This window comes from Sturnus vulgaris, chromosome 2 (genome assembly GCF_052056855.1).
Source record: "Sturnus vulgaris isolate bStuVul1 chromosome 2, bStuVul1.hap1, whole genome shotgun sequence".
Classification (NCBI taxonomy): domain Eukaryota; kingdom Metazoa; phylum Chordata; class Aves; order Passeriformes; family Sturnidae; genus Sturnus; species Sturnus vulgaris.
Genome location: NC_142244.1, coordinates 16,450,473 through 16,476,286, shown reverse-complemented (window position 1 = coordinate 16,476,286; position 25,814 = coordinate 16,450,473). Strand labels below are relative to the sequence as shown.

The following is a 25,814-nucleotide window of genomic DNA, read 5'->3' as shown; positions in this document are numbered from 1 at the left end:
CAGTTGTGGTGTGCCATGAGCCGCTCACTGCTGCCCTGCTCCTGCATTTACAGCAGTGGTAAAATTGCAGAGTCACAGAATTGTTCGGTTCTTTAAGACACCTTAAAGATCATGCAGTTCCACAGCCCTGTCATGGATGGGACATCACCCACTCGACCAGGTTGCTCAGAGCTTCACCCAACCTGGTCTTAAACACTTCCAGAGATGGCGCATCCATGTCTCTGGGAAACCTATTCCAGTGCCTCACCACCCTCACAGTTAAGAATTTCATTGTAATGTTTAATCTCAACTTGCTCTCTTTCAGTTTGAATCCATTCCCCCTTGTCCTGTCACTCCATGCTGTTGTACAAAACCCCCTTCCACCTTTTTGCAGGCTCCCTTTAGACACTGTAAGGCCGCAATTAGGTCACCCCTAAGCCGTCTCTTTTGCAGGCTGAGCACTCCCAGTTTTCTCAGACTTTTGTCACAGAGTGGTGCTCCTTCCCTCCAATTAACTCGGGGGCTTCCTCTGGACTGGCTCCACCACGTCCATGTCCCTCCTGTGCTGGGGTCGGTGTTCACCCTCCCCTTCTTCCTGTGCCTCGCACACCTCCTTCTGCCCCCACGCCAGCACGGGTGCCCTTCCTAGGGGTTTTGAGTGCAGCAGCAGCGCTGAGTTTGGAAGGGGCAGGCGAAGGGCTCAGATTCGCAAACTCTCCCCGCTCCATTCCCTCACACGGGCCCCGCCGTGCTCCCTCCGCTGGGGCCGCTGGGGGCGGAGCTTCCTTCATGCCCCCGCCCCCTGGCCCCGCCCCCGCGGCGAGGAGGGCGGGGCGCCCACCCCGGGGCGCGCGCCCCCGCGCCTGCGCGCCGCCGCCACCGGAGCCGGAAGCGCGGCGGGGCGGAGCGGGGCGGAGTGGGCAGCGTCGGGCGCCGCCATGAGTTTCCTCATCGACTCCAGCATCATGTTCACCTCACAGGTACCCAGTCCCCTTCACCGCCGCTGCGGCGCCGCGCCTCCGGCCGGGAGAAGGGCGAGGGAGCGGGGAGGTCCCGCCGTCACCGGGCTCCCCTCTGCCTGCGCCGTGCCGAGGAGCTCGCGTCTCCCCGCGCGGGGGCGCGCGCACCCTCAGGGGCGGCCGGGCCCGGCGGAGCCGAGCTCCGCTTAAGTGTAAATTTAAGTTTCTCCAGTTGGAACAGATAGGGAAGTTCATCTTGCAGGTCTCTGCTGAGTCCTCGGTTTATTTCTGGTATTTCTCAGTGAGGTTGATCCTAGGCAGTTGGACCAGGTGATCACAGTGGATCACAGGGATCTGATCTAAGCTTCTGAGCTGGTGTGAAAGTTCTGTTGTGTAGTGATGAGGAAAGGGAACCTTTCTCCTCTCAGCAGCAGGTGGTTGTCTTAGATAGACTTCAGTGCACACCCCTAATTCCTGATAATTTTCAGGACAGCTTTTGGCCGTTTCTTAGAAGAACAGTGCCCTGCTATTTGATAATGCTTTAATTTTTTCTTAAAACATGCTTTTTCACTCTTGGTGGTTTGAGCCTAGCTTTGGTAGTGTTAACAATTCACCCAGAACAAAAACTCCCATTTTTTTGCTTTGAGTTCTGAGCTCTAACTTATCTAATATCTTTTCTTTCATTTCTGATAGCAGCTTTGAATCCTTTCATCATCTTCAATAGTACCAAGTTAGATGTTCAAGTCTCTGCATGTAATTGTCAAATGCTCAAGATTTTGCTGAGTTTACATGTCACATTCACCTGCAGTGTCTTGGAGTGTGAACTTTTACCAAAACGTCTTTCTTTGCTTTTGTACAGTCCCTGACACAAGGGGAGTCTAATCTTCAGTTTTCCGTTCTTCTTGTACTTACTTATCTCTTCATCTTTTTCTCTTACTTACTTCTGTTAAAGAGTTTGTCTCTACCTTTTTCCTCCTTCCCACTGTTAAATGTGGAATTACTTTATGTAGATCTCATTTGCTTATCGCTCTTCTTTAACTTATGACATGTAGATAGGAGGTTTACAGAATATCTTTCCTTTTTGCTAGCAGCAACTTTAAAGTCTGAAGTCCTCCTCAAACAAGTTTTGCCAGCTGTTACAAATCACTCATTCGACCTCATTCCTATTTCAGTTGTTCTTTCAAGGCAGCTGCGTTTGATCTTCTTGCCCAGCATTCCAGGTATTCCTTGTCTGTAAATTATGTTAGTGTGTTACCTTTGCCACTGTGGTTACTCCTGATTGCAGGGAAGTGATCCACAGTAATTCCTTTGCTTTTGTCTTTGAATATTTCCCATCTCCAAGGCAGGGTGGGCAGAAAGCTCTGGCCTTTTCCATGTGCTCTGAGGAGATACACTGACTATGTTTGATGTCTGACACATACTGAATTTTGTCTTTGCCTTGGTCAAAGCTACTTCTGTAAAAAATAAGTATTTCCCGAATTCTCTTTTTGCTTGAGTTCTTTTAAATCATTACACTCCCTTTCAGTCTTATGAGGAATAGATGGGGCTACCCAGGGGAGGCCTGACAACACAGCCTCCTTTTACTCTCTAAAGACAGGTAATTGCAATTTTGGCTGCCTTGTTCAATTTGTGTTTAATTCATTTAAGTCATCTGCAAAATAGCTGTGGTATTAAGTTGATCCCTTCAGGAGTGTGGCGAGACTTAAACAAATTTTGTAATGTGCTTTCACAATCACTGAAATGCAAAGTGCTACTGGCTTTTTTTCTGCTTCACCCACCTTGTCCATGTGGCTTTCTGCAGCTCCAGATTGTGGTTTGGCATTCAGCACTCCCTTTTCCCCACCTTAGAGATGCTTGTAGCACCTTTCACCCACAATGTGTCAGTGTGTAACCAGACCTCTACAAAAAATTCACATGCACTTCTTGTCTACAAGAAACAGCAGATGTTTTTATCAAATTTACTCATCCCTACCAGTTGTATATGTGGTGGACATTGAAGTGTTTGCTTTGCCTCAGTTTCTGTATTTCCTGTAAAAAAACCCATAGGCTTTAATTCTGTAGATTGCAAGAGTGGAACAAGAATCAATAGTGCAAAGGATTCTGGCAGGCCAGGAACTGAGGAATTCTGAGAATTTAGGAACACCAAACTCTGCTCTATTGACTAGATCTTTCTTAAGGCCATAGTCTTTTATGTCTGCTACACTTGGATACCTAAAATACCAATTTTTCCATGTACCATGGAAAATTTTAATATTTTTTTGGATCTTGAGTACTTTGGGTTAGCTCTTTTCCTTCCATTTGTTTAATTTACAGTCAGCAGTGCAGTGGGTTTGTGTTTGGCAAGTTGCAGGATGCAAATGTTGAGTGCTTCATCTCTTCTGCAGGTGCTGTTCTTTGGATTTGGGTGGCTCTTCTTCATGCGAAAGCTCTTCAAGGATTATGAGGTGAGAAGGAACCTTTCATTACAAGTCTGTATCTTAAAAAATTACTCCCAATTATAGAAATATTTTAAAAACTGCATTTAGCCTTGTTCCTCTCTTTAATCCCTTTTATTTTATCTGCAATTACTTTCTCTTTAATTTCCTCTTGTGCTTCTGTTTGAAAGACTCCTAGATATCCGAGGAACTAGTTTCATTTGTGGCAACTGAAAGTTTCCATACTGGCTACTGTTAAATAAAAAGAAATATGGAGGAGATACAGGGGTAATAGGAAACTGAGGGAGCTGTTTTGCCTTTTGTCCTAGTAAGCCCACCTTATATAAAGTGATTTTTAGAGACAAAATCAAATCCAGTGGTTAACTTTAAACTCAGTGAGATGTGTAAGTTGCAGCTGAATTGTTTGTGAGGCAGCTTAGATGGGATTAAAATGCCATTCTCTTAGCCATAGTGGAGTGTGAGATTGTAGTCTCTCAGGGATGTTTTAAGTGCAAACCAAATTCAGACCCCAGCAGTTTTTCTGATGTGGATTTTCCTTTTAAATCTAAGGTTAATATCAAAGAGTTTTCTTAGTTTTTGAGTTTGCCCTCTGTTTCCCAAGAAGCTTTTGGCTTCCTCCTGAGCAGATAAAGAGCTTGGTGCCTTTCAGCAAGAGACCCAGTTGTGGGCCATCATACCTTGTGATTTGTTTTGTTATCTGAGGGATATCAGGATGCCATTCCAGAAATGTAAGTGCCTGATGTCTGTGGATTGTTCTCTGCATTGCAGGTACGACAGTATGTGGTCCAGGTGATCTTCTCTGTGACTTTTGCCTTCTCTTGTACCATGTTTGAGCTCATCATCTTTGAGATTTTGGGAGTGCTGAACAGCAGGTGAGTCTGGGAGCCCACTGGGGACTGGTTTACCTTGTGCTCTGCAGCATCTTCAGTCTAACTTCTAAATTAGTGGATTAGTCTTGGATGGAAGAAATCATGGGAGAGAACTGTCAACAACTCAATCAAGATGTTTGTGCAGCAACATTTGTTTATTTGACAGAACATGGGGACTAGTAGCCATAAGCTTCCAATTTTCCATGCAATTAATAATTGGCCTGGGTCCTTAGGGCAAGGCTTAGGTCTTGGACTTTTCTCCATTTGTGAAGTTAAAAGAAATGATTTCTTTTGTGGAAGTATTGTAAGTCTTCAGATCATGCTAAGAGCACTTTTCAGATGCTAAAGACTACAGAAACTTTAAGCACTGATTTTTTCTTTGGTGGTCAGAGGAGTGAATAAGATGTGAAAATAATTGTGGAGTGAAAGCTATGTCTGTAACAGTACAGGATTTGTGAATCAAAGGTGAATCCCCGCTTGACAATAGGGTGAGGACTTCTACATAAAGGTGGTGTTAAAAATTTTCTTCTTTGGAAGTCAGTAGGAAAGAGAAGATAGAACCATAACATGTAGAGGCTAAGTTGAGTTTCTTCTTATTCTGTCTAATCATACAAGTATAAGAGAGCAGTCAAAGGGGTTGAAAGGCAAGAAGCACAGAGCAGATGAAAGGTAATGTTAGTTCTGTATGCTGTTAATATGTGGGGCTGGTAGCCAGAAAGATCACTGAGGAGAATGCTTTTATGAGCTTCAATAAAGGGACTTCAGTATAGATGAAAATGTTTGCCCCTCAATCTGTTAGGGAAGAAGAAATGATGAGGATCCTTGTCACTTTTTCCTGGGGATAAAAAGGATATGAGTTAATGTTGGGAATGGGGACATGTATTTTTCTGTTGAAGTAAAGTGAAAGGTCATTTCAGCCAAGATGAATCTCACCTGTGTTTGTCCACTCTAATTTGGTCAGAGGAGTATTGGTCATGTTGATCTGTATATGTGTTTATAAAACCTTGCTTTGCAAAGTCTTGCAGATGAGACACTTCTGAAATGAAACATGATGAATTATTAACCTTAAGTATTTTTAGTCTTTTCAATATGGATTAGCTCTTTTTTGACTCAGCTGTTCATTAGAAAATTAATTACTGCTTATACTTAGTTTTCATTTAGTGTTCTACCAGATGAGCAGTCAGTCACATGAATCATTCTGCAACTGTCATTAGTCACCATAAAAAATACTGTATTTGTTAAAATACCTAGCATGGTTTTCTAGATAGTTGTTTAGTTTTAAATACACATTCTTGACCTCTGTATTTAAAAATAAAACCATATAGAACCCCTAACCAAACAACTCCCTCTCCTCTACCCTAATAAAAAAAATCGAGAATATTCTATATACTAAGCCAATAGTTTTCATTGCTTGATGTAGCTGAAAATATTTCACTGACATGCAGTTTTCTTTGAGAAATTTGTTGTATTATGATATCGTGCTAATCAGTATTTTGGCTTTATTTCAGCTCTCGATATTTTCATTGGAAGCTGAACCTGTGTGTCATTTTGCTCATCCTGATCTTCATGGTGCCCTTCTACATTGGTTACTTTGTTGTGAGCAATATCAGATTATGTGAGTATTGTGGCAGGAGAGCTGCTAATTTGAGCATAGGAATACAAATGAGAAATAATTTTGGTTACTGTCCTTGTACCTCCCTCCTTGCTCTGGGTTTGTTCTGGCTAAATACCTTCTCTTTGGAACTTTATGCTGTATCATGAACCATTCATTGAACAGTCAGGAAATTCTTTACATGACCCCAGCAAATGCTGCTTTTCTTCACGGGTTGCAACAAAGTTGAGCACTTCAGAGTAGTTTTGTGGGATTTGTTCCTTTGCAATTCTAAGCTTGCAGCCAAACTCTGCAACCCTTGGCAAGGCTGTGTTGTTCTACTGGGGGATAAAAGAAATGAGGCAGAGAAGCTCAATAAATCACTTCTGAAGCAGAAAAGCTCAGTAAATTACTTTTGCTGGTTTTGTTTCTGCTGTCTGGATGAGGCCTCTTCCATGGGCTAATGGACACTTAACCCTTGAACTGTTGATACTCATCACTCTGTTGTGTGTAACTTAGGCATATAGGTTGGGAATATTAAATGTGTAGTTTAGCCAGGAAGGTGAAATATTTAAGATTCATGTTCAAGACCACACAAGAAAGAAGCAGTGAAGTGGTCCCGTGTGGAGCCTTGTGGGAGGTGAAGGGGTGCACACTGCAAGTTGTAGCTCTGCCAGGTGGCACCTGCTTTGGCCACCTGTTCTCAAAGTAGCATTTAGATCAATGTGAAAATGTTGCAAGCTATAAAAAGCCCTAAAGGAAGAACCTATTTTAAGCACTCTCTTTTTCCTCTCCATTAGTGCACAGACAGAAACTACTTTTTGCGTGTGTTGTGTGGTTGACATTCATGTATTTCTTCTGGAAGTTGGGAGATCCGTTTCCTATCCTCAGCCCAAAACACGGTGAGTTTCATTTTCTTGCTGATTTCTTCCCTCCTACAAATAGGCTTTGTTATTTCACGTTTTATTTTGGAGCTATTATTATCTCAGCTCTGCAGCTGAGACTGCAGAAAGTAATTCCTGCAACTGAGGGTCTGCTCTGCTTTGAAATCTGCAATGTGAAGGTTGTCAGACTGACAGAAATGGCTGGATACATCTGGATTATTTTCATTAGTTTTCTTTCAGTACCACTGGAAAACTTGAAGGAACTAAGTCCTAACTGAATTTAGACTATGTAAAGACATGGTGTACTTTTGAGGACACAGAAACTTTATCTCCACAAAAAGTTGATCGCAATTTTTATTCACTCACTTCTTTCTATCATGGAGACTAAACCTAGTTTATTTAAGAAGCAGATGAACAACTAGTCCTTCTGACTCTTTTTTCAGTCAGGTTTTTCTTTCTTGTGACTGAAATGAGAGGAGTTTAACATGAGTGACAGTCCAGTTGTGTCCAAAACACAGCAGTGTGCCTAAACTCCAGAGCTGCACAGACTGTAGCCAGCAACGGGCCTGGCAGTTGTGCTGGCTTTGGTACAGATTGCTGCTGTGCCTGAGCCCAGAGGCTGTGCAGTTGCATGGGACTGGAGTGTGAGTTGGTAAGTGCTGCTGGATGCCAGAGCTGTTTGTGTGCAGAATTAGCTTGGGTGTCTCTGTTGTGGTCGTGAGGACTTACAGTGTGAAGATACTGTGTGCATTTGGGCTAGTTTGGGTGCAGCAGAGTTAGCGTGTGCCTGGCTGTGCTAAACCTTGAGGCACCTGGCTGTGCTGAAGGATTTTAATGCTGTTAGAACCAGACTATTTGTCACCTCTGTTACCAGTGTAACCTATATAATATTGTCCTTCTATTTCCCCTGCACTGGAAAATTGTGTGGATATTGTTCCCAAAAGGTGAAATTGAGTCCATTTAATGAAAATTAATGAATATGTCTGTCTGCATACAAAATACTCAGCTTAGTCTTTCTTTTCTGTGGGAAGCTGCTTGACTTTGTACTCACATGAGAAGTTGAAGGATACCAACTTGTGTAGGGTCTGCTCACCCTTTCATCTGTGATCCTAAAAGTTTCCTAAGAGAAAATGTTTGTCTGTGTTTTATAATTGTGTCATTTGCCTCTGAAATCCAGCAGCTGATGTATAGTGCAGATCCCTCTGCCCAGTGTTCCATTGCCAAGAAAAACTTGTATCCATTGTGAGCTGCAGAAGGTGCTTGAGTTGGCAGAGTGTAATAATCCAGTGGAGACTTAGCCATGGGGTTTGGGTAATCCTCTTTAGGTCACCAAAAGGTTCTGGGAGGCTGTGTAACACCTGCAGATTTCCAGAATAGCTAATAGGGTACTCTCTGTTTTTAATTTTAATTGGACTTTACAGGGTGTGATACCTCCACTTAAAAGTTTTACAGTGCCTTATCCTACCAGGTGTAGACATGAAGTTAGAGCAAAGGATTCTGCATGTTTATTCCCTGCTGTATTGTTGGGATGCTGCTGTCCTGCATGTACAGACAAGGCTGCTGTGTGTTTCATCAGGGAGTGGTGACCCAGTTCAGGCAGGTGGGGATGGGATGGGGATGGCAGTGTTCTGCAGCTGAGAAGTGCCACCATTGAGCAAGGGCTCCCTCGGACTACAACTTATTTAACAAACCTGGGTTTGGGAGCTCATAGTAGAGGGAAGGTTGTGCTTAATGACACACCAGTACTCTAATAAAGCTCTTGCCTTTATCTGAGTTGATGGAACATTGATTCACTTTACATGTGAGTTTCATGGGGAAGCATTGCTCCAACCAGTGGAATATCATGTCATTTTGAAGGTACCTCTGTTTTAAGTGCTGCAGTCTGACAGTGTATGGGGCAAAAGGCCAGTGTATTGTAGCACATTCTGTAGCTCCTGTAAATCTCTGTGCAGCTGCACATGACTGGGTGTCTCGGTTTCCCTTTGTGAAGTCTTTTTGCCTTGTTTTCATCATTCATTCCACTTCTCTGAAGCATGAAATGTGGCTTGGAGCTCAGCCATCTCAGCTTTGCAATCGTGTAAGCTCTAAATGTGCTGTGTGTGGCAGCTGCTCTATAACCAGCTCCCTAAAAAGCGACTGGTGTTTACTACACATGGCACTGTGTCCTGGGAAGGCAGGTTGAGGTCTGTGTTTAAGAATAAATGCAGCTTCAGTGCTTGGTGATGGTTACAGCACAGGCTTATGTTCATGTTGAATTACATATTTTAGAGTCCACTTGGTGCTCAGGTAGAAGACCTTGTTGGTGATCTCCTCAACAACGTGTTTGTGTCAACCAGATGAACACTGAACAGCCAGGAGCAGCTTAAGATTCTCAACTCTACTGTCCTACAAGCACAGCTTGTATCTGATCTGGAGGGGTCATTTCTAATGGAATGGGGGTTCAGACATTTTTAGGTCGGTTTGCCAGGACCAACTGGTTTGGTAATAATTGCTGATAGTTGCAGAAGTGTCTTTATGGAATGCACTCCTTTATAAGTGCCTGGTGGATGATCTGTTTTCCCACTTCAGCAAATGGCAAATGTATTTTATTAGTTTGGAACCAAAATATTGATATTTAGTCCTCTCCACGTATTTATATATATGTCTTAAGTTTCTTCACAGCTGGAGTTCCCCATTCCTGCTTCTAAGAATGGTAATGTGATTTCTGAGGGAGACTTCCTGCCCCTTTCTTCTCCTAGTCCCTGTCTGTCCTTCCTGGGGTCATTGCAGTGGGAAAGCAGTCAGATCAATTAAGCAGCTCTGTGTTATGTTAGGAAGGCACCAAGTGTGGAGCAGAGTGAAGAGAGCAAGGTTGCTGATGCCATATTTTTCCCTCCCTCAGGAATCCTGTCTATAGAACAGCTCATCAGCCGTGTTGGTGTGATTGGGGTGACACTCATGGCTTTGCTGTCAGGATTTGGGGCTGTCAACTGTCCATACACTTACATGTCCTATTTTCTCAGGTAACTGCAGCCTTATGAAGTAATTGTCCTGCTTTTTGAGATTATTTTTTTGCTTTTCCTGTAGTATTATTTCAAGTTTTTTTGTTAGTTTTTTTTCTGAATCTAGCTGCTGTCATGTCTGGATGCTAAAATCATTTCCACTGCTGCTGCATATTCCCCTTATACAGGCTTTTCTTTGTCTCATGTGCACATCTCCTCTGAAATGGGGTAGCAGGCCTAATTGGGAGTTTTTATTTTGCAGGAACGTGACAGATGCAGATATTCTGGCTCTGGAGAGACGGCTCCTCCAGACTATGGACATGATTGTTAGCAAGAAAAAACGGTGAGAGGACAACAGTAGCACGAAATTATTTATCTCAAGGATTTGCAGTCAGCGTGGTACAAGATGGTTCTTGAAGTGGTATAAGATGGATTTTGAAATCTGAATTGGGTTGAGCTGTGTGGTGTTTTTTCTGGCCTGATACATGACTGTTTTAACACTAAGCAGTGCCCTTTGTGGCTGCAGTGGCACAGATTAGGCTTCCAAGGCCATTTGTAACTCTCTGCTGGCAGCATAAGTAATCTGTGGGATGGGCACCTTTCTCTCCTGCCAAGTCAGGGACCCTTAGACCACTACACCTGGCTCTTGCTTGTGGTTTCAGGTTTGTACATATGGTAGATCCTAATCAAAGCTGAAGCAGGATAGTGAACTGGTGTGGACACAGCCGTATTCTTGCAAAGAGCAAGGTTTATGTTGCTTAAGTTTTGAAGAATTGCAAAACATTGCTAACGTGGATACTGTAGTACACAAGTGTGCCATCAGAACTCTGCTGGCATTGGTTAAGTTTATTACATGTCCCTCAAGCTAAAAAACCTACTTTCAGAAACAATGTAATTTCTTTTACACTGAAAAGATTTTTGCCTGCATATTTCATGTCAATATTACGTATTTCACGTCCTGTTAGTAGTGCAGAATGAAATCCAGTTACTGGAGTCACTTCACAGGTTTGACTGTCTGACCACCATTCTCCTAGACTTTACTTTTGGTGCCTTAATGTTTCAATGGAAGCTTTTAACATTTTCAGGGGAGCTTTTAGATAGCCTAACCTTGCCAAATTTATCACCATGTGTGTATCTGCTGATGAGTATTAGCTGATGGAAGTGTAGTTAAAGCATAACCTCCTTCCCCTTTGAAAATATTCAGTGGTGAACAGCTGTTAACTCTGTATTTGTGGTCATGTGTGAGATGGTAAGTAGTGAGAGAATTTATTTACTCAGGTTTAATTGATTTAATTGACTGGAAGTACACTAAAAGACTGCCCTTGGAGTTAAAAGATAGTGCTGTTTCTGACTCTGCTCTTTTGTTTTGTACAGTGGTTTTGGGCTTTTGGTCCAGGGAGAGTGATGTTGGAGTAAAAGTCAGGATGCTAGAGGCTTGTAACTAGCTAGCATTTTCTTGCCTTCCCATGGCAGGAAATCTTCTGAATATGGCAACTTTCTAACCATTATGAAGAGCCATGTATTAGTCACTTGGTAAATTATAATGAAGCAACTCTGTAGATTTTGTTCTCTTTTTTGCTTTGATGAGGAGCAATGGCTTGCATGATTGGACTTTTTGATCATATAAAGCCAAATTTGAAAGGTTAGATATGTATCAGTCCAAATGCAACCAAGTAATTGGCAGAACAAGTGGGAATAGCAGTATTTTCAATGCTGCAGTTCCATAAATTGTCAGTGATGTGCTGGCCAACTTCTCAGCACTACTGATAGTTCAGAATTACCAGTGAGCACAGGAATTGTAAGGCAATAGAACATAAAGGTTTTTGTTTTCTTTGCTGATCCTGACATTTCTTCTCATGCCAACCCTTATTCAGGCTGGCTTTGTAGTCAGTAGGAGATAGTTGGTGAAAGTTGTTTGCCCTGAGGGTTTTTTGCAAGGAATCACTTTTCTTTCCTTCCAGAGCACAATCAAGTAAAGCCTTATGGAAACTCACCTCTAAGGCTGTCAGATTCTTTATACTCATTCTTGCAGGTGTGACACAACTAATCCTCAGGTTTGAAATGCCAGTATTGCTTCATTTGGATCATGTTAGAGTCAGATCAGCTGATGTCACACACAAATATCACATAACATCATTACCAGTCTGCACAGAGTGTGTGGGGTTTGCCTGTGGATCTTTTCTGTGAGGTCTCCAGAACTCCTGGCCACTGTGTGGATACAGAGATCCCTGCTACCTCTCAAAAGAGAAAATTTGCCTTTGTGTATCTATAGCCTTGTGCTTCACCTGGACATTGCTGCATTTTTGCTGCAATGCTGTGGATCATTTGGGATGGACCATGTGAATCTGTGTACTGTGAAGAAAGCAAGGATTAAAAATGCATTTCTTACATTTGGCAGCTATCAGGTTTCTAAGATGTCTGTTATTTGTAGTCTATGGCCAAATGTGCATACATGTGTATGTAGGATGCCCCAAGGGTGTTTCTTTTGCTGATGTGAAAGGAATGATGGAATGATTTTAAATTTTTTTTATTATGCTGCTTATCAACAGCCTTGAAGAGGGCTCAGTGCCAAATGTAGCAATGCTGGCTGCAGCTACAGGAAAGGAACTAAACACCACAGAATCATGGATCATCCTGAGAATCCTGTGAATAATTTTCAGCTTAGGAGTGGATAACTTGCTCACAAATTTCTGTGGGGAGAAATGTGAGGGAACGAGACCAGAAGCCGACGCTGCTCGTGGGGATTATGGAAGTGTGAGGGACGATACACAGCTGCTGCTGGAGTGTTGGAATGAACTTCAGGAGTCATGTTCAGATTGCCTGAGGCATCCAGTGGTTCAGTCCAAGAATGGATTTGTGTGTTTCTGCTTAGTAACAGCTTGTCATGCAGCCCAGCAGTGAGTGACAGCATATCAGGGAGTGCTCTGCACACCATCCAGAGCTCACAGCTCCATGGAAAAGGCCGATGTGCAGTGATAAAGAAGAGATGTCCAAGGAGAGGGAGGAGCATGAGAAGTCTTTTAATTCCTGAGCTTGAGATAACAGTCATGTGTTAGAGGAAAGGAAAGCAACTAAGCATATGACTAAGAAATCCATTTGAATTCTGAATTTTTAACTGGGTTTAAAACCCTTTAGGACTGAAATAGGGTCCAGAATTGAAGACTTGGGAAGTGTATCATTGAATCTCACTTAATTAGATCTGGGCTCTACTCCAGAGCTAATCAGGACAATTTTATGTAGCAGGATGGGTGTTTAGGGGAAGAAAAAAGGGTCATCTCTTTTCTGTGAGTTTAGTTTAACAGCATCTTCTGAGAAACTGGTGGATTTTTCTTTTTACTTGTTTTGATTTTTCATAAAGATATTATATTCCTGAGGACTTGTGTTCTCTGTTCTTTCAGGATAGCAGTGGCTCACAGGACAATGTTCCAGAGAGGAGAAGTGCATAACAGACCCACTGGCTTCTGGGGAATGATAAAAAGTGTCACAACATCTGTTCCTGGCAGTGAAAGTATCCTTCATCTGCATGCTGGCACCTGCCTCGGGAGGTGGATCCAGCTTTCTTTCTTTTGAGAGGTAGAGCGTTAGTTGGGACAGTCACAAAGCATTTGTGTTTCAACACATTTCAAGCCTAATGTCTACTGGGAAGTTTGTTCTCCAGCACTGTCTCATGTTTTGCCCAGGCCTTGGGCACAGTTTTACTGTGACACAGGCAGAAGATTTATGTTTCTGCCCTGCTCTATAAATGTTCTGTTGCATCACCATGGGTGTACAGCAGATCAGGGGACACTTGATGTGCATGCTTGCCACAGAATCATAGAATGGTTTGGGTTAGAAGGGGCCTTAAAGATCATCCAATTTCAACCTTCCCTGTGAAGGAATCTGTTGGGAGTGACAAGGGTCTGTACTTCTCTAACAGAGTTGCTTACCAACGATTTCTGTCAGACCACTCGAAGTATACATCTTGCATATTTAAGGCTGAGGACTCTTCTTCCTCTCCTTTCACACTAGCTGCTAAAATCAGAATTTGGCTATTTGACAGACTATTCATAGTAATCACTAATCTCTTGCAGCAGTTACTCAGCAGTTTTGTTTATGAAGATGATCTGAGATGACATATTGTGAGATGCACTTCAGTGGCAAGGGACACTGATCAAAGTGGAGCAGCAGTTTTTGAGAGCTCTGGTTCTATTCTGTGATGTGTTTCCCAGGCAAAGAAATGAAGACTTTTGCACAACTGCCAGAACACTGTGTCCTGCTCTTTAAGCTGAGGTAGTGTGCATAAGGTTATATCCTTGAGATTTCTTTGCTATTAATGAAGAGCATGAAGACTGAATGATAAAGCTGATCTGGATCTAAGAAGAGACCAGACCATTAGATGTGGCCTTTGGGCTGAAGATGGGGAATGTTTTGTTCTTAATTAAGAGTTTATGATGTGTTCTAGCCTTGACTATGTTGGTTTGCCAGATCTGTCTCTTATCCAGCAAGAAGTGGATGCCTTGGAAGAATTGAGTCGGCAGCTTTTCCTGGAAACTGCTGACTTGCATGCAACAAAGGTACACAGCAAATAACTGCCCATATGGGTGTTGGGAGGTCAAAATAGTTTGAAAGAGTACATGTGTTATGAGAAATTGAAACCTGTTTAATAGGTCAATGTATGAAATGTTGTAATGCAGTGGAATGAGGATCTGTTCCTTTAACTTTGAGGCTAAGATCCCCTTCCAGTTCAGATCCATCCTTAAGTCTGCCCCATGGCCCTATAACCACAAGCTTAAGAATTAACACTTAGGAGTTGAGAAACATTTGAATTAAAAGATGTAGAAAGATAAGGCTGTGCTTGCTACTGTTGGTGCTCTGTTACAATTATATGTTGTGGGTTGTGAAAATGATGTATTTGTCTATACTTTACTCCCTCTCTCTCTTTGTATTTCCAGGAGAGAATAGAGTATTCCAAAACTTTCCAGGGAAAATACTTTAACTTTTTGGGTTATTTTTTCTCTATCTACTGTGTCTGGAAAATCTTCATGGTATGTAAAAGTTTATTGCATTTTCTGTAGATGTATGCAAATATACCCTGCATAGATTATGCTATGCATGCAGTTCATTAAGTAATGCTCTAGTTTCTTTAAAATCCAGAAATTCTGAAAGAAACTGGCCCTTGGTTGAAATAAAGCTCTGGATCTGACTTTTTCTATACAGCATTAGACCAATAATTCTTACATGGATGTGTTTTGTGCCTTCTTTGGCACTCTGACCACCCCCTGCCCCTTCCTTGGTAGTACAGTACAAGAGTCATGCATGAGCCTCACCTGTGAGAGTGAGAAATGCTTTTGCCTTTTTTGCTTGAATGTAAATCCATCTCTTGCAGGCAACCATCAATATTGTATTTGATCGTGTGGGGAAGACTGATCCAGTCACAAGAGGAATTGAGATCACTGTAAATTACCTGGGAATCCAGTTTGATGTGAGCTTTTATTAATTCTTACAGCCTTTTCAGCAATTCAAATCTTATCTAAATTAAATCATCCTGCTGCTAGGGAGAAAGTGATAGACCCTGAGAATATGGTTTTGGCTTTTGACTTATTGAGGAGGAAAGGCAAATGTGCCATGAACGTTGTTTTCCCACTGATTTTATGCTGAGATGGTGATGTGGTCTTGCCAGAGAGGAGAAATAGAAGCACTTTAGATAATCTGCTTAGATTAATACATTCAGCTACAGAGCTACAATTAATTTTGGTTGTTTATGCAAAGAGTTATTCGGTCATTTACACTTTAAAAACATATCTTTGTGAAAATGGGGTTCTTTGTGATTGGTATGAATTAAATCTCCTTGTCTTGTGTTTGGAGTAAACAGTTGCTAATACATTTGTGAAAATTTCTGTTATATAAACCTGTCTACAGTGGACATCCGTACAATTAGAAGATACAAAAGCCCTGAAGAATTGGTAGCTATATAATGTGGTGTAAATGAGGTTATTGTCAAAGTTTTAACTGTGTTTTTGTTGATACAGGTCAAATTCTGGTCTCAGCACATTTCCTTTATTCTTGTTGGAATAATCATTGTTACCTCTATTAGAGGGTTGTTAATCACACTTACAAAGGTAAGAACCAGGACTCATAAGTGGTTTTACACAGAGAAATTAATTATCAGATCTTTACCTTTTGATAGAACAAGTGCTGTATAAACTTCCAGTATGCATTTATGTTTAAATATCTGAATATAAATTCTTGCAGAGGGGGGAAAGATATTTCCCCAGGCTCTGTCAGGAAGGGATCTAGATGTCAAGATGCTAAATGTATGCAAGGTTTCAAAATGATGCTGTAGCCAAGGCTTATTAAGTAAGGTTGATGAGATGGTGATTAAAAGCATTTGGATTACTTAATTTAAGGTGCTGGAAGGACTGAAAGGCATTAACTCAACAGACATGTGACTCATTGACTTGACCTGGCCTTTGGTACCTATGCTTAAACTTCTCGGTATTGTTTTGTGATTTTTAACACAAGGTGCAACTGACTGAGGGAGATTGATATTTCAGACTAGGGTTTATGAAAGGTTTATTAAGATAGGCTACAGGTAGCCCTCTAGAGTATGGTTTTGATTGGGTTATTTTTAGATGAAAAGGTATTGAACAGTATGTACCTTTGATATGTCCTAAGGCACATCAGACTTACCTAACTGCTTATTTCCAATGTTTTGGGTTTTTTCCCCTAGTTCTTCTATGCCATTTCCAGCAGCAAGTCCTCCAATGTTATTGTTCTGCTGTTAGCACAGATAATGGTGAGTATGGAGAACCATGGGCACACTCACGTGCATTTCTGCATGCATACCTTGTGTGTGTTTAAACACATAACAATACCTTTGTCTGCTGCCCCCTGCTAGCCACAGAGCCTGTGCTGAAGCCTTAACTGCTGTCCCTGTTTTAACTTTCCAGGGAATGTACTTTGTGTCATCAGTGCTCCTGATCCGCATGAGCATGCCTCCGGAATACCGCACCATTATTACAGAGGTCCTGGGAGAGCTCCAGTTCAACTTCTATCACCGGTGGTTTGATGTGATATTCCTAGTTAGTGCCCTGTCCAGTATCCTCTTTCTCTATTTAGCACACAAACAAGCCCCAGAAAAGCATATGGCCCTCTGAGGCAGAACTGCAGCCGTGCACTGCTCTCTGTCCTGTCAGCTGCACTGCTGCAGCTCCTGTGGATTGCAGAACTCGGAGAGACAGGACTGCTGGGTGTGTTCTGGCAGTGTAACTGCAAAACTTGGAGAGACAGGACTGCTCTGTGTGTTCTGGCTCCTTGAACCTCCACACGTGTCATCATCCAGCTCTGTGGCTCATTTTGTTCAGTGCCACAGCTGGAAGGGATGGGGGTGTGTCTGTTAAACTTGAAACAGTTCATTGCCAGGCAATAAAAGCAATCCTGGATACACCACTATCCAGGGGCATCAGAACTTGTGTAGGCTGGCTAAGGGAACACCTTCTGCTGTTGGAACATCATCTTCACAGAAGGCATCAAGAAATGCAATTTTTCTTTTGAAAATCAACTTATAATTGGGATTTGGAGGACAGCAGTTCTGGAATTGAATGTGTGAGTCTATGGAATTAAATAAGCTTTTGTAATATGCAAGTATCACAGTTGTTTTTTGTCACTCCCAAAGATTTGGCTGGATTTGAGCCAGAAGATGGTTAGAATTTGCTGTCTGGCAGAAGTGAAGTGGAGAGAACTCCATTTCTGTACGTAGTGTGTGTCACTAGTACCTACTGTCCTTAGGAACTGGAGATTTGCTTTCTCTTACTAAGTGTCAGTTTTTCTCTCTGCATAAGTTGAACTTAGGTTTTGGGTTCCTCTTTGATAGAGTTCAGTGTCAAGTCGAAGACCACTGCCATGCCTGGTTTACATTGTATGTTACAAATTTTATACCTGTGACTTAAACTTTTAGGTTCTCATGGCCACACTCTGAGGCTTTATTTTATAATTGTTCTGGAACATAAAATTGTAGGTGGTGAGAGTAAGCCTTGGAGGGGGGAAAATAACCACGCTAAACAATTTATTTCTGTATTGTCTTTGGTGTACAGGAAGGAGGCAAAGTACACAACAGCAGTATTACAGAACCATTTATGTCACATTCAATACAACATGGTGGTGACAAATGTGCATGACTGAATTACATGCACTGTTCTAATCCACAGCTGTATGCAGAGGAGACAGAATAGTGATTAAACTTCTTGAGTTGTGAATTACAAAGTTAGCCTTAATGTTTGAAAGAAATTTCTGCAATGTGAGCAGAGAAAAGGATCATAATCCACAGAGTACCTGGGATTTTGCCATTTTAGAGTAGCTGTACTGCTGTAAGCAGAGATGCCACAGAGATTGAGGTGATGGATTAGGGGGAGAGCTGCCTTTCCTGGGAGGTGGGCAGAAATCAATTGGTCTTTATTAAGAGCTTATCCGTAACAGGCTAAGATGTTTATGAATCTATAAAACATTTCCAGCTTCTGCTGCAGGACACTTAATTATAAAGTTGCAGTTCTTTAAGCCTTTTCAGAAGCCAGTGACTGAGTGCCTACTTCACAAGGCAAAAATTGTGCCAGTGGTGCACAATTGCAGAGTGTTAAATGGATGCAAGTTACACTGAAGTGTTTATTGCATCAAGAGTTTGCAGTCCTTTATGGCTCTGGCGCTCCCTGGAACAGCTGAGTTCTGAGAGGTGGAATAGCAAAGAAGAGCTGAAGAAAAGATTTGGCAGGTTTCTTTCTTCTTGTTGGCGTGGTTTTGTCTGCTCACAACTTTGTGTCATCGCTGTTGTCATCGTCAGCTCTTGTGGAGGCAGCTGATTGTGAGGAGGAAGATGAGTCTGCCTGCAGAGGAATAACAAAGACATTGTCATTTTTTTCAATTTGTAAACATGTTTGATAGTCTACACGGTTGCAGACTCTTGTTTTCATCTGCACTAATCACACACTGTTTAGATGGCAGAATGAACCAACAAATACCATAATGGTTGAAGAGTTTTTTGGTTAAGTATGTTTTGAGAGAAATTTGTTCAATAGAGTGTTTATATTGTTGAATTCCCAGATCTGCTCAATTTGAACACAACAGTAGTGCTAACTTCTGCAAAATGCAACTTGGGGACTAAGACATTCTTGAAAAAACTTGCAGACAAGGCTAACGACAAATAAATGGGAAACACTATTGGTCTTACCTTTGTAAGATAAGGTCTGTCTCTTTTGCATGATCAGAAAACAAGCATTTTGTAACAGGGTTAAAAGTGTTTCAAGAAGTAATACCTTCTTGCTTTTCTGACTTTAGTCATGCTTCAGATTCTTACTAGTGGCATGAAGTGAGTAAAATAATTTCAAAATCAGCACATTGCCTGGAAAATGTTATTATAACCTATCAGTTGCTGTTCCTTCTCCAAAATGACCCATTTTGAAATATTTCAAAATATTTCATGTGGTTTTCACAAATGTTATGTTTTCTGTGTATTTAAGTACTTTCCCCTCCACTTCCACAATTGTATTGCCTGTTTCACATCATTGGGATTACTCTATTTGGATTATCCTGTTCCATGAAATCTCTTGTATGTGCATTCTTTGTGTGATTTAATCTTGCATTAAAGATACTCACCTGTATCACGTGTGGGCAAAAGAAGAGTTCTTGTGATAATTAACAGCTTTCCTTTTAATAACTTGCAAAAATCCAGGCTCAACAATCCTAGCTCTGGAAAACTTACTACCTGAAAAGAAAGTTCTTTTCCTATGCTCTGAGCGATTCCTCAGCATCTGCCTAATGCAGGATTACTCACCCTTTCCCTTGGCTCAGGTGAGTTCCTCTCTGGCTCTGATGGATGGTTTTCTGTGTGAGCAGGAGGCTCAGAAGTGTCAGAGTCTGCCATGGAGGCTGTGATGGGAATGTTCTGGCCTTGGAAGTACCTGAAAGCATCTTTGCTGCACACCAGCAGTGTCAGTCTGTCCCCACTGCTTTTGATCCTCGCCACCACTTTGTCATAGGATTCATCAGTCACGTTCACTCCGTTCACTTCCACCAGGAAGTCGTTGTTTTCCACACCTGCTCTGCCTGCTGGCCCCTGGCTTTGTACCTGCAGAGGGGAGTTCAAAGCAGGATATTGGCATAAAACTTGGAAAGATGCATCAACAGCTGAGGATTAGCTGTGTTATGGTGAAATAAGCAAGGGAAATGGGAGTTCGTGGGGCAGGAAGGAACTGGGATGGGCAATGGGCCCAGAAATTATAAACATGGAGCCCACTACTTTGAGATGTTAAGATGCTTCTTGATCTTGATAGACTTCCATTATAGGAATGTGGCATGGTAGGACCATGAAGACAGGTAGGAAAACAAGTTTTCTAACTATTTGGAGGTCTCTCTGTCCAATAACTTCAAAGTTTAGAACAAATCACAGATCCTTTAGTAATAGGTGGAACCCCACCTCTGAAGAAAGCTGAAGTTACAGATGTAATTTGGGACAGAAGGAAACAGTTTGGCTTTTATCAGCTATGGAATTCAGAGAAGGTGGATAGAAGTAGGGCAAAGGCATCTCTCCTATATTTAAGCTGTTCTACAGTAAAAACCAAGTCTGTCTAAAATACTAATTTTAGTGTGCCAGACTCATGAGCAAAAGCAAAAATAATGCAAAAGCTGATTCGTCCTCCCCTCTAGATGTCTAACAGAAAAAGGAATGTTTTTCTGGTGCTCATATTTTATCTTGGCCCAACAATGTCAGTCTGACTTAAACAATTCTAGCTCTGATCTGAGAACATTGGAAAAGAGACTTGTGGCTTTTCTTGCATTTGTTTGCAGGATGGAGAGGAGGAAGGTGCCCAGCAGACTATTTGAGCTTCTCCTTGCTCCTCATTCTTCATTAGTACCTCAGTAATGAACAATCCAGGTTTGTTCTTGATCATGTTTAAACTGAAACCAAATCCATTAGGTCCTTTCACCATCTTGCAGATCCTTGGCTTATGGTTCACTTTCTGCTCAATGTGCAACTCCACTCTTTCCTCCATTTGAGCTGGGGTTGAATCCTGTGCTTTGTAGTAGTATGAGAAAGGGGAAATCTGAGCCTGAAAAAAAGTGACAAAACTACATTAAAATAAAAACTTCTGCTGTGAAATCTGTTTCAGCCTCTCATGCTCAATATATTTTGTTTGAAACTTTGTTAATGACTCAGACTTTAGCTGTGGTAAAGAATTCTTCCTTATTCTGTCTGAGTGGAAAACTACCGTGTTGATCTATGTGAGAAAGGAACTTTGTTACTCATAAATGGTTACATAGTCATGTAACTCTGAATTTGATGTCTTAACAGCAAACCTTAACCTTTCTTGTGATGTGTTTGAATTTAGAATTGTTCCAGTAGCATCTGTAAAAATCAGGAAGAGGCTAAATGTTTGGGTGTTTAGTGACTTCCTGTAAGTGGAGTTGCTGGAATACAGGTATCTCTTAGACATTTCCTGCAAGTTGAAAAAGTGTTGGAGCAGATTTGTTGTTTCATTGTGATAAATTATCAATTCCTAGCAGTAGTTTGCATTTTCTTACCAATTTGTACATGCTGTCAGTTTCCTTATCCACCACCAACAGGGAGGTCCTTTCCTCAGACTGCTTAATTTTTCCCACTACACTTTCATGATCCAGCCCATCCACTTGCTCACCGTTGACAGCCACTACAATGTCATTGTCCTTTAGACCTGCCGTGGCTGCTGGGCTTCCAGAATCAACATCTTTGATTATGTGATCTAAAATAAGAAGGGGAGAAAGGTCGCTGTGAAGGCAGAGCTTGGTGAGTTTTAAAGACATTGAAAAGCAGAGGTAAAATGGTCAGAATTGCATTTTATGTTGTGGCTGCTTTCCCTGAGGATTATTCCTAGCTGGCCAGTGAGAAGCCAAAGAGAATGGAGAGCTGCAAACATCATATAGGGAGAAATGTTCCAACAACTCTCACGGTCTGTGTGTTAAATTGCATCTTACCGCCGGTATTTTGTTCCATCCGGAGATAAAATCCATACCCGCTTTTTCCTTTCTCGATCTCAATAAGTCGTGGTTTGAGGGGAAGCAATCTTAGGCTGGCGTTCTCTTTGCTCAGTGACATCTTCTGGTTTGTGAAATAGCTGTCTGTTTCTTCATTTGAAAGTAGAAACATAACATGATTTTCAGACTTCTTTACCTGTGACAGCACATGTACAGTCTCAGATGTCACCCCTTCAACAGCATGTGGGAATTGTGGATATTTGGTAACTGGTGCACTGATACATGACAGAGTCTGGGTGCTGTTAGTCCAGATTTTTCTTTTTTTTCCCCTCCAGTCAGAAATCTAGACCATGACAAAGTCAGGGGCATATAATATATGAGGAAATTTTCCATATTTCATACTGTGTTCCTGACCTGTAGGGAATTACCTGTGGAGGGCAATGGGGGTGGCACACAGTGCTGTAGAATCCAGGGAGCCTGAGCAGATAGTATTTGGCTATTCTAGGTGTGGAACTCTACCATATAAACTTATCATGCCATCTATGCCTCTATTTTAGATTACAGTGACAGGAGTCAAGTTTCTGTCACTTGTGTCCTCTTCTGTCTCCCTGTATTACTGACTCTGAGGTGAAGGGGTTTTTTTCTGTCTGTTCAACCTCTCCAATCCTGTCTTTCTCTTAGTCCTTTTTACTCTAATGGGTGCTCTTTCTAATGGGTTCTCTTTTTACTCATCTTAACTAGTGTCACTCTGCTGCTGGTGTTGCAGTAACTCAAAAAAAGACAGGTGTTTCATGATTCCATAGTTAGCCATGTGCACTGAATGCTGCTGGAATGCTGGAGTCTCATGGCTCTATGGAATCTCTTCAGCTCCAGCTGTGTTTTAGCAGTGCCAACAGCAGAAAGCTGGAAGCCTCATTAGCCGTGTTCTTTGCAGCCAATTAATGAAATCACTTGCACAGTGATTTTCATGAGTTTTAGACTTCTTCACAGAGAAAGAGACTACTGTCTAAAATCATGAAATCTTTCCTGCTCCCTTCTGACTGTATCATCAGAGGCTTCCCTCTTCCTGCCTGGAAGCCACATTTGATGACTTGCCCTCCTGCCATTAGGAGCATTTCCAGGACTTCTAGGAAATGAACTTATTTCATAGGGTTCCTGGCAGCAGTATACTATCGTTATTTAAAATTTTTTGGCCTGTCTTGATGGCAGTGTTCATTGAGAGGCAGTTGACAACAGAGCCAGTGCAGAGAGCTATGCTGATGTGTTGATGGTGCATGAACAGCACTCCCAAGATTTACTGTGAAGGGCCTTGATCAGCCAGCCTGGCCTCCTCAGTAACCCTGATAGGTTGCTGTGAAAGCAGGCCAGAATAAGAAGATAGATCAATACCTTTTCCACCACTTCCTCGTGTGTGTCATTTTCCACATTTTTCCCATTGATTTCAATCAGGCGATCGTTATTTTGGACACCAGCCTTTGCAGCTGCTCCTTGTGGTGAAATCTCTACTATGAACAACCCCTTCTGTCCTAAAATAAATGAAAACTCATTACACAGGGTAAGTCACTGCAATAGGCCTGAATATAGTGGTTAAGGAAACTCAGCACTGATGTCCTCAGAGACTCTTGGCCTCTGCTTGCACACAGATTGCAGGAGCACCACGAGCCTTCCACACAGACACTACTCTGTCTCTTACTCTGGCCTGGAAAAATCACTTCAGTGCTGGAAGGAGATGTTTGTTTGCTATCTGCAGCTCAAACTGGTGTTTATTCCCCTACCAGGAGTGCAAAGCAGCTGATTAACATAGCTGAAAGGGATTTGATTTTTGGTCCCTCCCACCCTCCTCTCCCCCCATCACTTTGAAGACAGAAGCTGCTTTTACTGTTGTTTTATACATTTCATAATTTCCTGTGTTTGGAAGCCTTCTATGTTTGATCCTTCAATTATACTGCATTCCAAAATACCCTTTAGAGGGCTCTTTAGAGGTGGTGCTTTCCAGAAGCCCTCCCTCTTCCGTTGACTGGCCTTGGAAAAAAGGCATATATGGAAAAGTTTTTAAATCCTTTTCTTTCTAAATGAATTAACTTACAAATCAGAGAAATCAGAGAAAGTATTTCTTACAGCTGTCTAGAAGCTCATGTTCTGATTCCTAAGCTGATTTTGAGGAATGGAACAGGACTTAACACATTGAGTGTATATCTCGTGTTTGAGCAGGGACTGTAATTTTGGTTTTGTAAGTGGGGTTAAATAACAAGCAGAAAACAGCTTATTATTTTTCCCTCTTTTTTTTTTTGGTCTGTTTTCCATCCCATGAGAAGCATGATCCTCAGAAAACCTTGTGCTGCATACGCTGAAGAGAAATGTACTGGAGATGGATCTGAACTCATCCTGCTACTTCTCACTTTCTTTCTGTTAGCAAGAACAGTTTGTGTGTCCCCATTAGCCTCCACATGTTAACTGTGGTTGTCTCTGTCCCTGCTGCCAGATATACACATTTTAATATATATATATATCCAGTTTCTTGTTTCCAGGCTCTCACCTTCTGTGCTTTTCAGGGAGAAGCCATAGCCTGTCTCCTCCTTCACCAGGTAGCAGAGCCGGGGCTGTGGAGCTCCAGTGGTTCCTCTGTTGGCCATGGATGGTGGGCACTGCTGCTCCTGCTGTTGTCCTGTGGATGTCTTTTGACCCAGCTCTTCCAAGTTCACTCCCTCCTTTTGTGCCTTTTCATAGGATGCATCATCCAGAACAAGGAGCACAACAGAATTCCCACTGCTTCTGACAATCTCCACCACCTGTAATGGACAAGGGCAAATGGAAGCAGGCACTTGAGTGATGGAGCTGAAAGAAGAAAAGCTGCACTGCCCACTGTCTTTACTGTCTCACCCTCCTGCTCATGCACTGGGGAGGCACCCCAAAGACATTCCATGCCCATGGTGGGTAATTAATGATGCAGGGGGATACTCAGGGCAGTTGGCTCTGCCCCTCGATTTCCTAGTCATAAAAGCTGGAAGAAAAAGCTTCACGCAGTGTGGGAAGACAGTTTGTAAAGATAGTGCAGAAGGCAATTTTCCTCAATGAATTACAGCTGTACTGATAGCTGAGAAGTGGAGACAGCCTTGCCTGCCCAGTGAGGATGGGGGTTATAGAAGTGTGGGTTAGGTGGTCCAGAGTTAGTTGGAGCTGGATCTTCAGCCCCAGAGTGTGCTGCAGTTTGGGATGGAGTTGCTGGCTGTGCCATGAGGAGGAAGGGACATGTGGCTGTGCAAGGGACAGACAAGGTAAGAAGATGCTGGGTGAGGGACAGACAGGGTCAGGTGGCTGGGTAAGGGACAGGTTGGGGTTAGCCAGTCATGCAGAAGGAAACTTGCAGAGAGGAGTCAATGCTGTGTAGAGCTGCCTGTGAGGAAAGAAGTCAGAGTTGCCTGAAAGAAGTCCACTGAGAGAAGGCATGAAAAGCTTTTAATAAAGGATTAATGATGGTGTCAGTCCAGTCCGTCTCGACATAATTGCTACAACACAGCAGCCGTGGGCCTGGCTAATGGGGGCATGGTGTGGATCCCAGACTGAACAGAGCTGTACCTGTGCATGTTCCTCCTTGTCCACAAAGACACCATTAACCCTGAGGACCCTGTCTCCATCCTTCAGGCCAGCCCTTTCAGCTGGGCTGTTGTGCCCCACGTTGCGGATGATGTGCCCTGCGGTGTCCTCCTCAACGCGCAGGAAGAACCCGTATTTCTTCTGGGGCTTCTTGGTCACTGTACACTCTCGGGGCTGCAGAGCAGAAGTCATCTCTACCAGACAGGATGGAAAAAATACCTGTGAGTAAGAACAGTAAGCTTAACTAGGGTATATTCCCTCTAATTACATGCTGAGAGGATTTGCTTCAGAATTCCTGGGGTGGTTTTTTTTTGGCCCCTGGAAATCCAGCTGTGCAAAGCTGAATTTAGTTAATAAGGCTAGAGCAAAGAAACCAAACTCTTTTCCCTGACCCTCCTTGCTTTTTTGTCTCTGTATCTCAAATGATGTTAAGCATAATGCAGAACTGAAATAAGAAAAGTCTGCCTGTGAAAACATAGTAAGGATTGAGGAGAGAGTGTAATACCAGGATTAAGTCTTACAGAGGAAATGAAGTTTTGAGAA

At 42.3% G+C, this 25,814-nt stretch overlaps 2 protein-coding genes across 4 annotated transcripts; one reads left to right on the top strand and one right to left on the bottom strand.

The window, feature by feature from the left end:
- Positions 1-855: 855 nt before the first annotated feature.
- On the top strand, positions 856-19,327 carry GPHRB (golgi pH regulator B). Of its 2 annotated transcripts, XM_014882831.2 has the most exons (15): positions 867-959; positions 2,111-2,158; positions 3,323-3,382; positions 4,142-4,245; positions 5,751-5,857; positions 6,634-6,735; positions 9,599-9,719; positions 9,961-10,041; positions 13,097-13,206; positions 14,163-14,251; positions 14,630-14,722; positions 15,064-15,159; positions 15,707-15,796; positions 16,408-16,473; positions 16,628-19,327. In XM_014882831.2, exons 3-15 carry the CDS (start codon positions 3,356-3,358, stop codon positions 16,832-16,834), a joined length of 1,293 nt encoding a protein of 430 aa, XP_014738317.1. In that variant the 5' UTR covers positions 867-959; positions 2,111-2,158; positions 3,323-3,355; the 3' UTR covers positions 16,835-19,327. The 2 variants fall into 2 exon arrangements, with proteins under 2 accessions (XP_014738313.1, XP_014738317.1); XM_014882827.2 differs by lacking the exon at positions 2,111-2,158 and having other exon boundaries at positions 856-959.
- On the bottom strand, positions 18,322-25,517 carry PDZK1 (PDZ domain containing 1). 2 transcript variants are annotated; one of them, XM_088157907.1, is made up of 8 exons: positions 25,254-25,517; positions 24,214-24,466; positions 23,067-23,203; positions 21,678-21,873; positions 21,249-21,445; positions 20,582-20,776; positions 19,628-19,794; positions 18,322-18,553 (listed from the first exon to the last, which is right to left on the bottom strand). In XM_088157907.1, the coding sequence occupies exons 1-8, from the start codon at positions 25,461-25,463 to the stop codon at positions 18,322-18,324; spliced, it is 1,587 nt and encodes a 528-aa protein (XP_088014033.1). In that variant the 5' UTR covers positions 25,464-25,517. The 2 variants fall into 2 exon arrangements, with proteins under 2 accessions (XP_088014033.1, XP_014738312.2); XM_014882826.2 differs by having other exon boundaries at positions 18,476-18,553; positions 19,501-19,794.
- Positions 25,518-25,814: the final 297 nt, after the last annotated feature.

What these genes read in the sequence shown, in the direction of transcription:
- GPHRB (XM_014882827.2), top strand. Translation starts at nt 918, where the DNA reads ATGAGTTTCCTCATCGACTCCAGCATCATGTTCACCTCACAG. An exon ending in ACCTGGGAATCCAGTTTGAT is followed by an intron (nt 15,160 to 15,706) that starts GTGAGCTTTTAT and finishes TTGTTGATACAG; the next exon opens with GTCAAATTCTGGTCTCAGCA. An exon ending in TGTTAATCACACTTACAAAG is followed by an intron (nt 15,797 to 16,407) that starts GTAAGAACCAGG and finishes TTTTTCCCCTAG; the next exon opens with TTCTTCTATGCCATTTCCAG.
- PDZK1 (XM_088157907.1), bottom strand. Translation starts at nt 25,463, where the DNA reads ATGACTTCTGCTCTGCAGCCCCGAGAGTGTACAGTGACCAAGAAGCCC. An exon ending in CTGACAGCATGTACAAATTG is followed by an intron (nt 20,777 to 21,248) that starts GTAAGAAAATGC and finishes ACTTTTTTTCAG; the next exon opens with GCTCAGATTTCCCCTTTCTC. An exon ending in CTGGATTGTTCATTACTGAG is followed by an intron (nt 19,795 to 20,581) that starts GTACTAATGAAG and finishes TCCCCTCTGCAG; the next exon opens with GTACAAAGCCAGGGGCCAGC.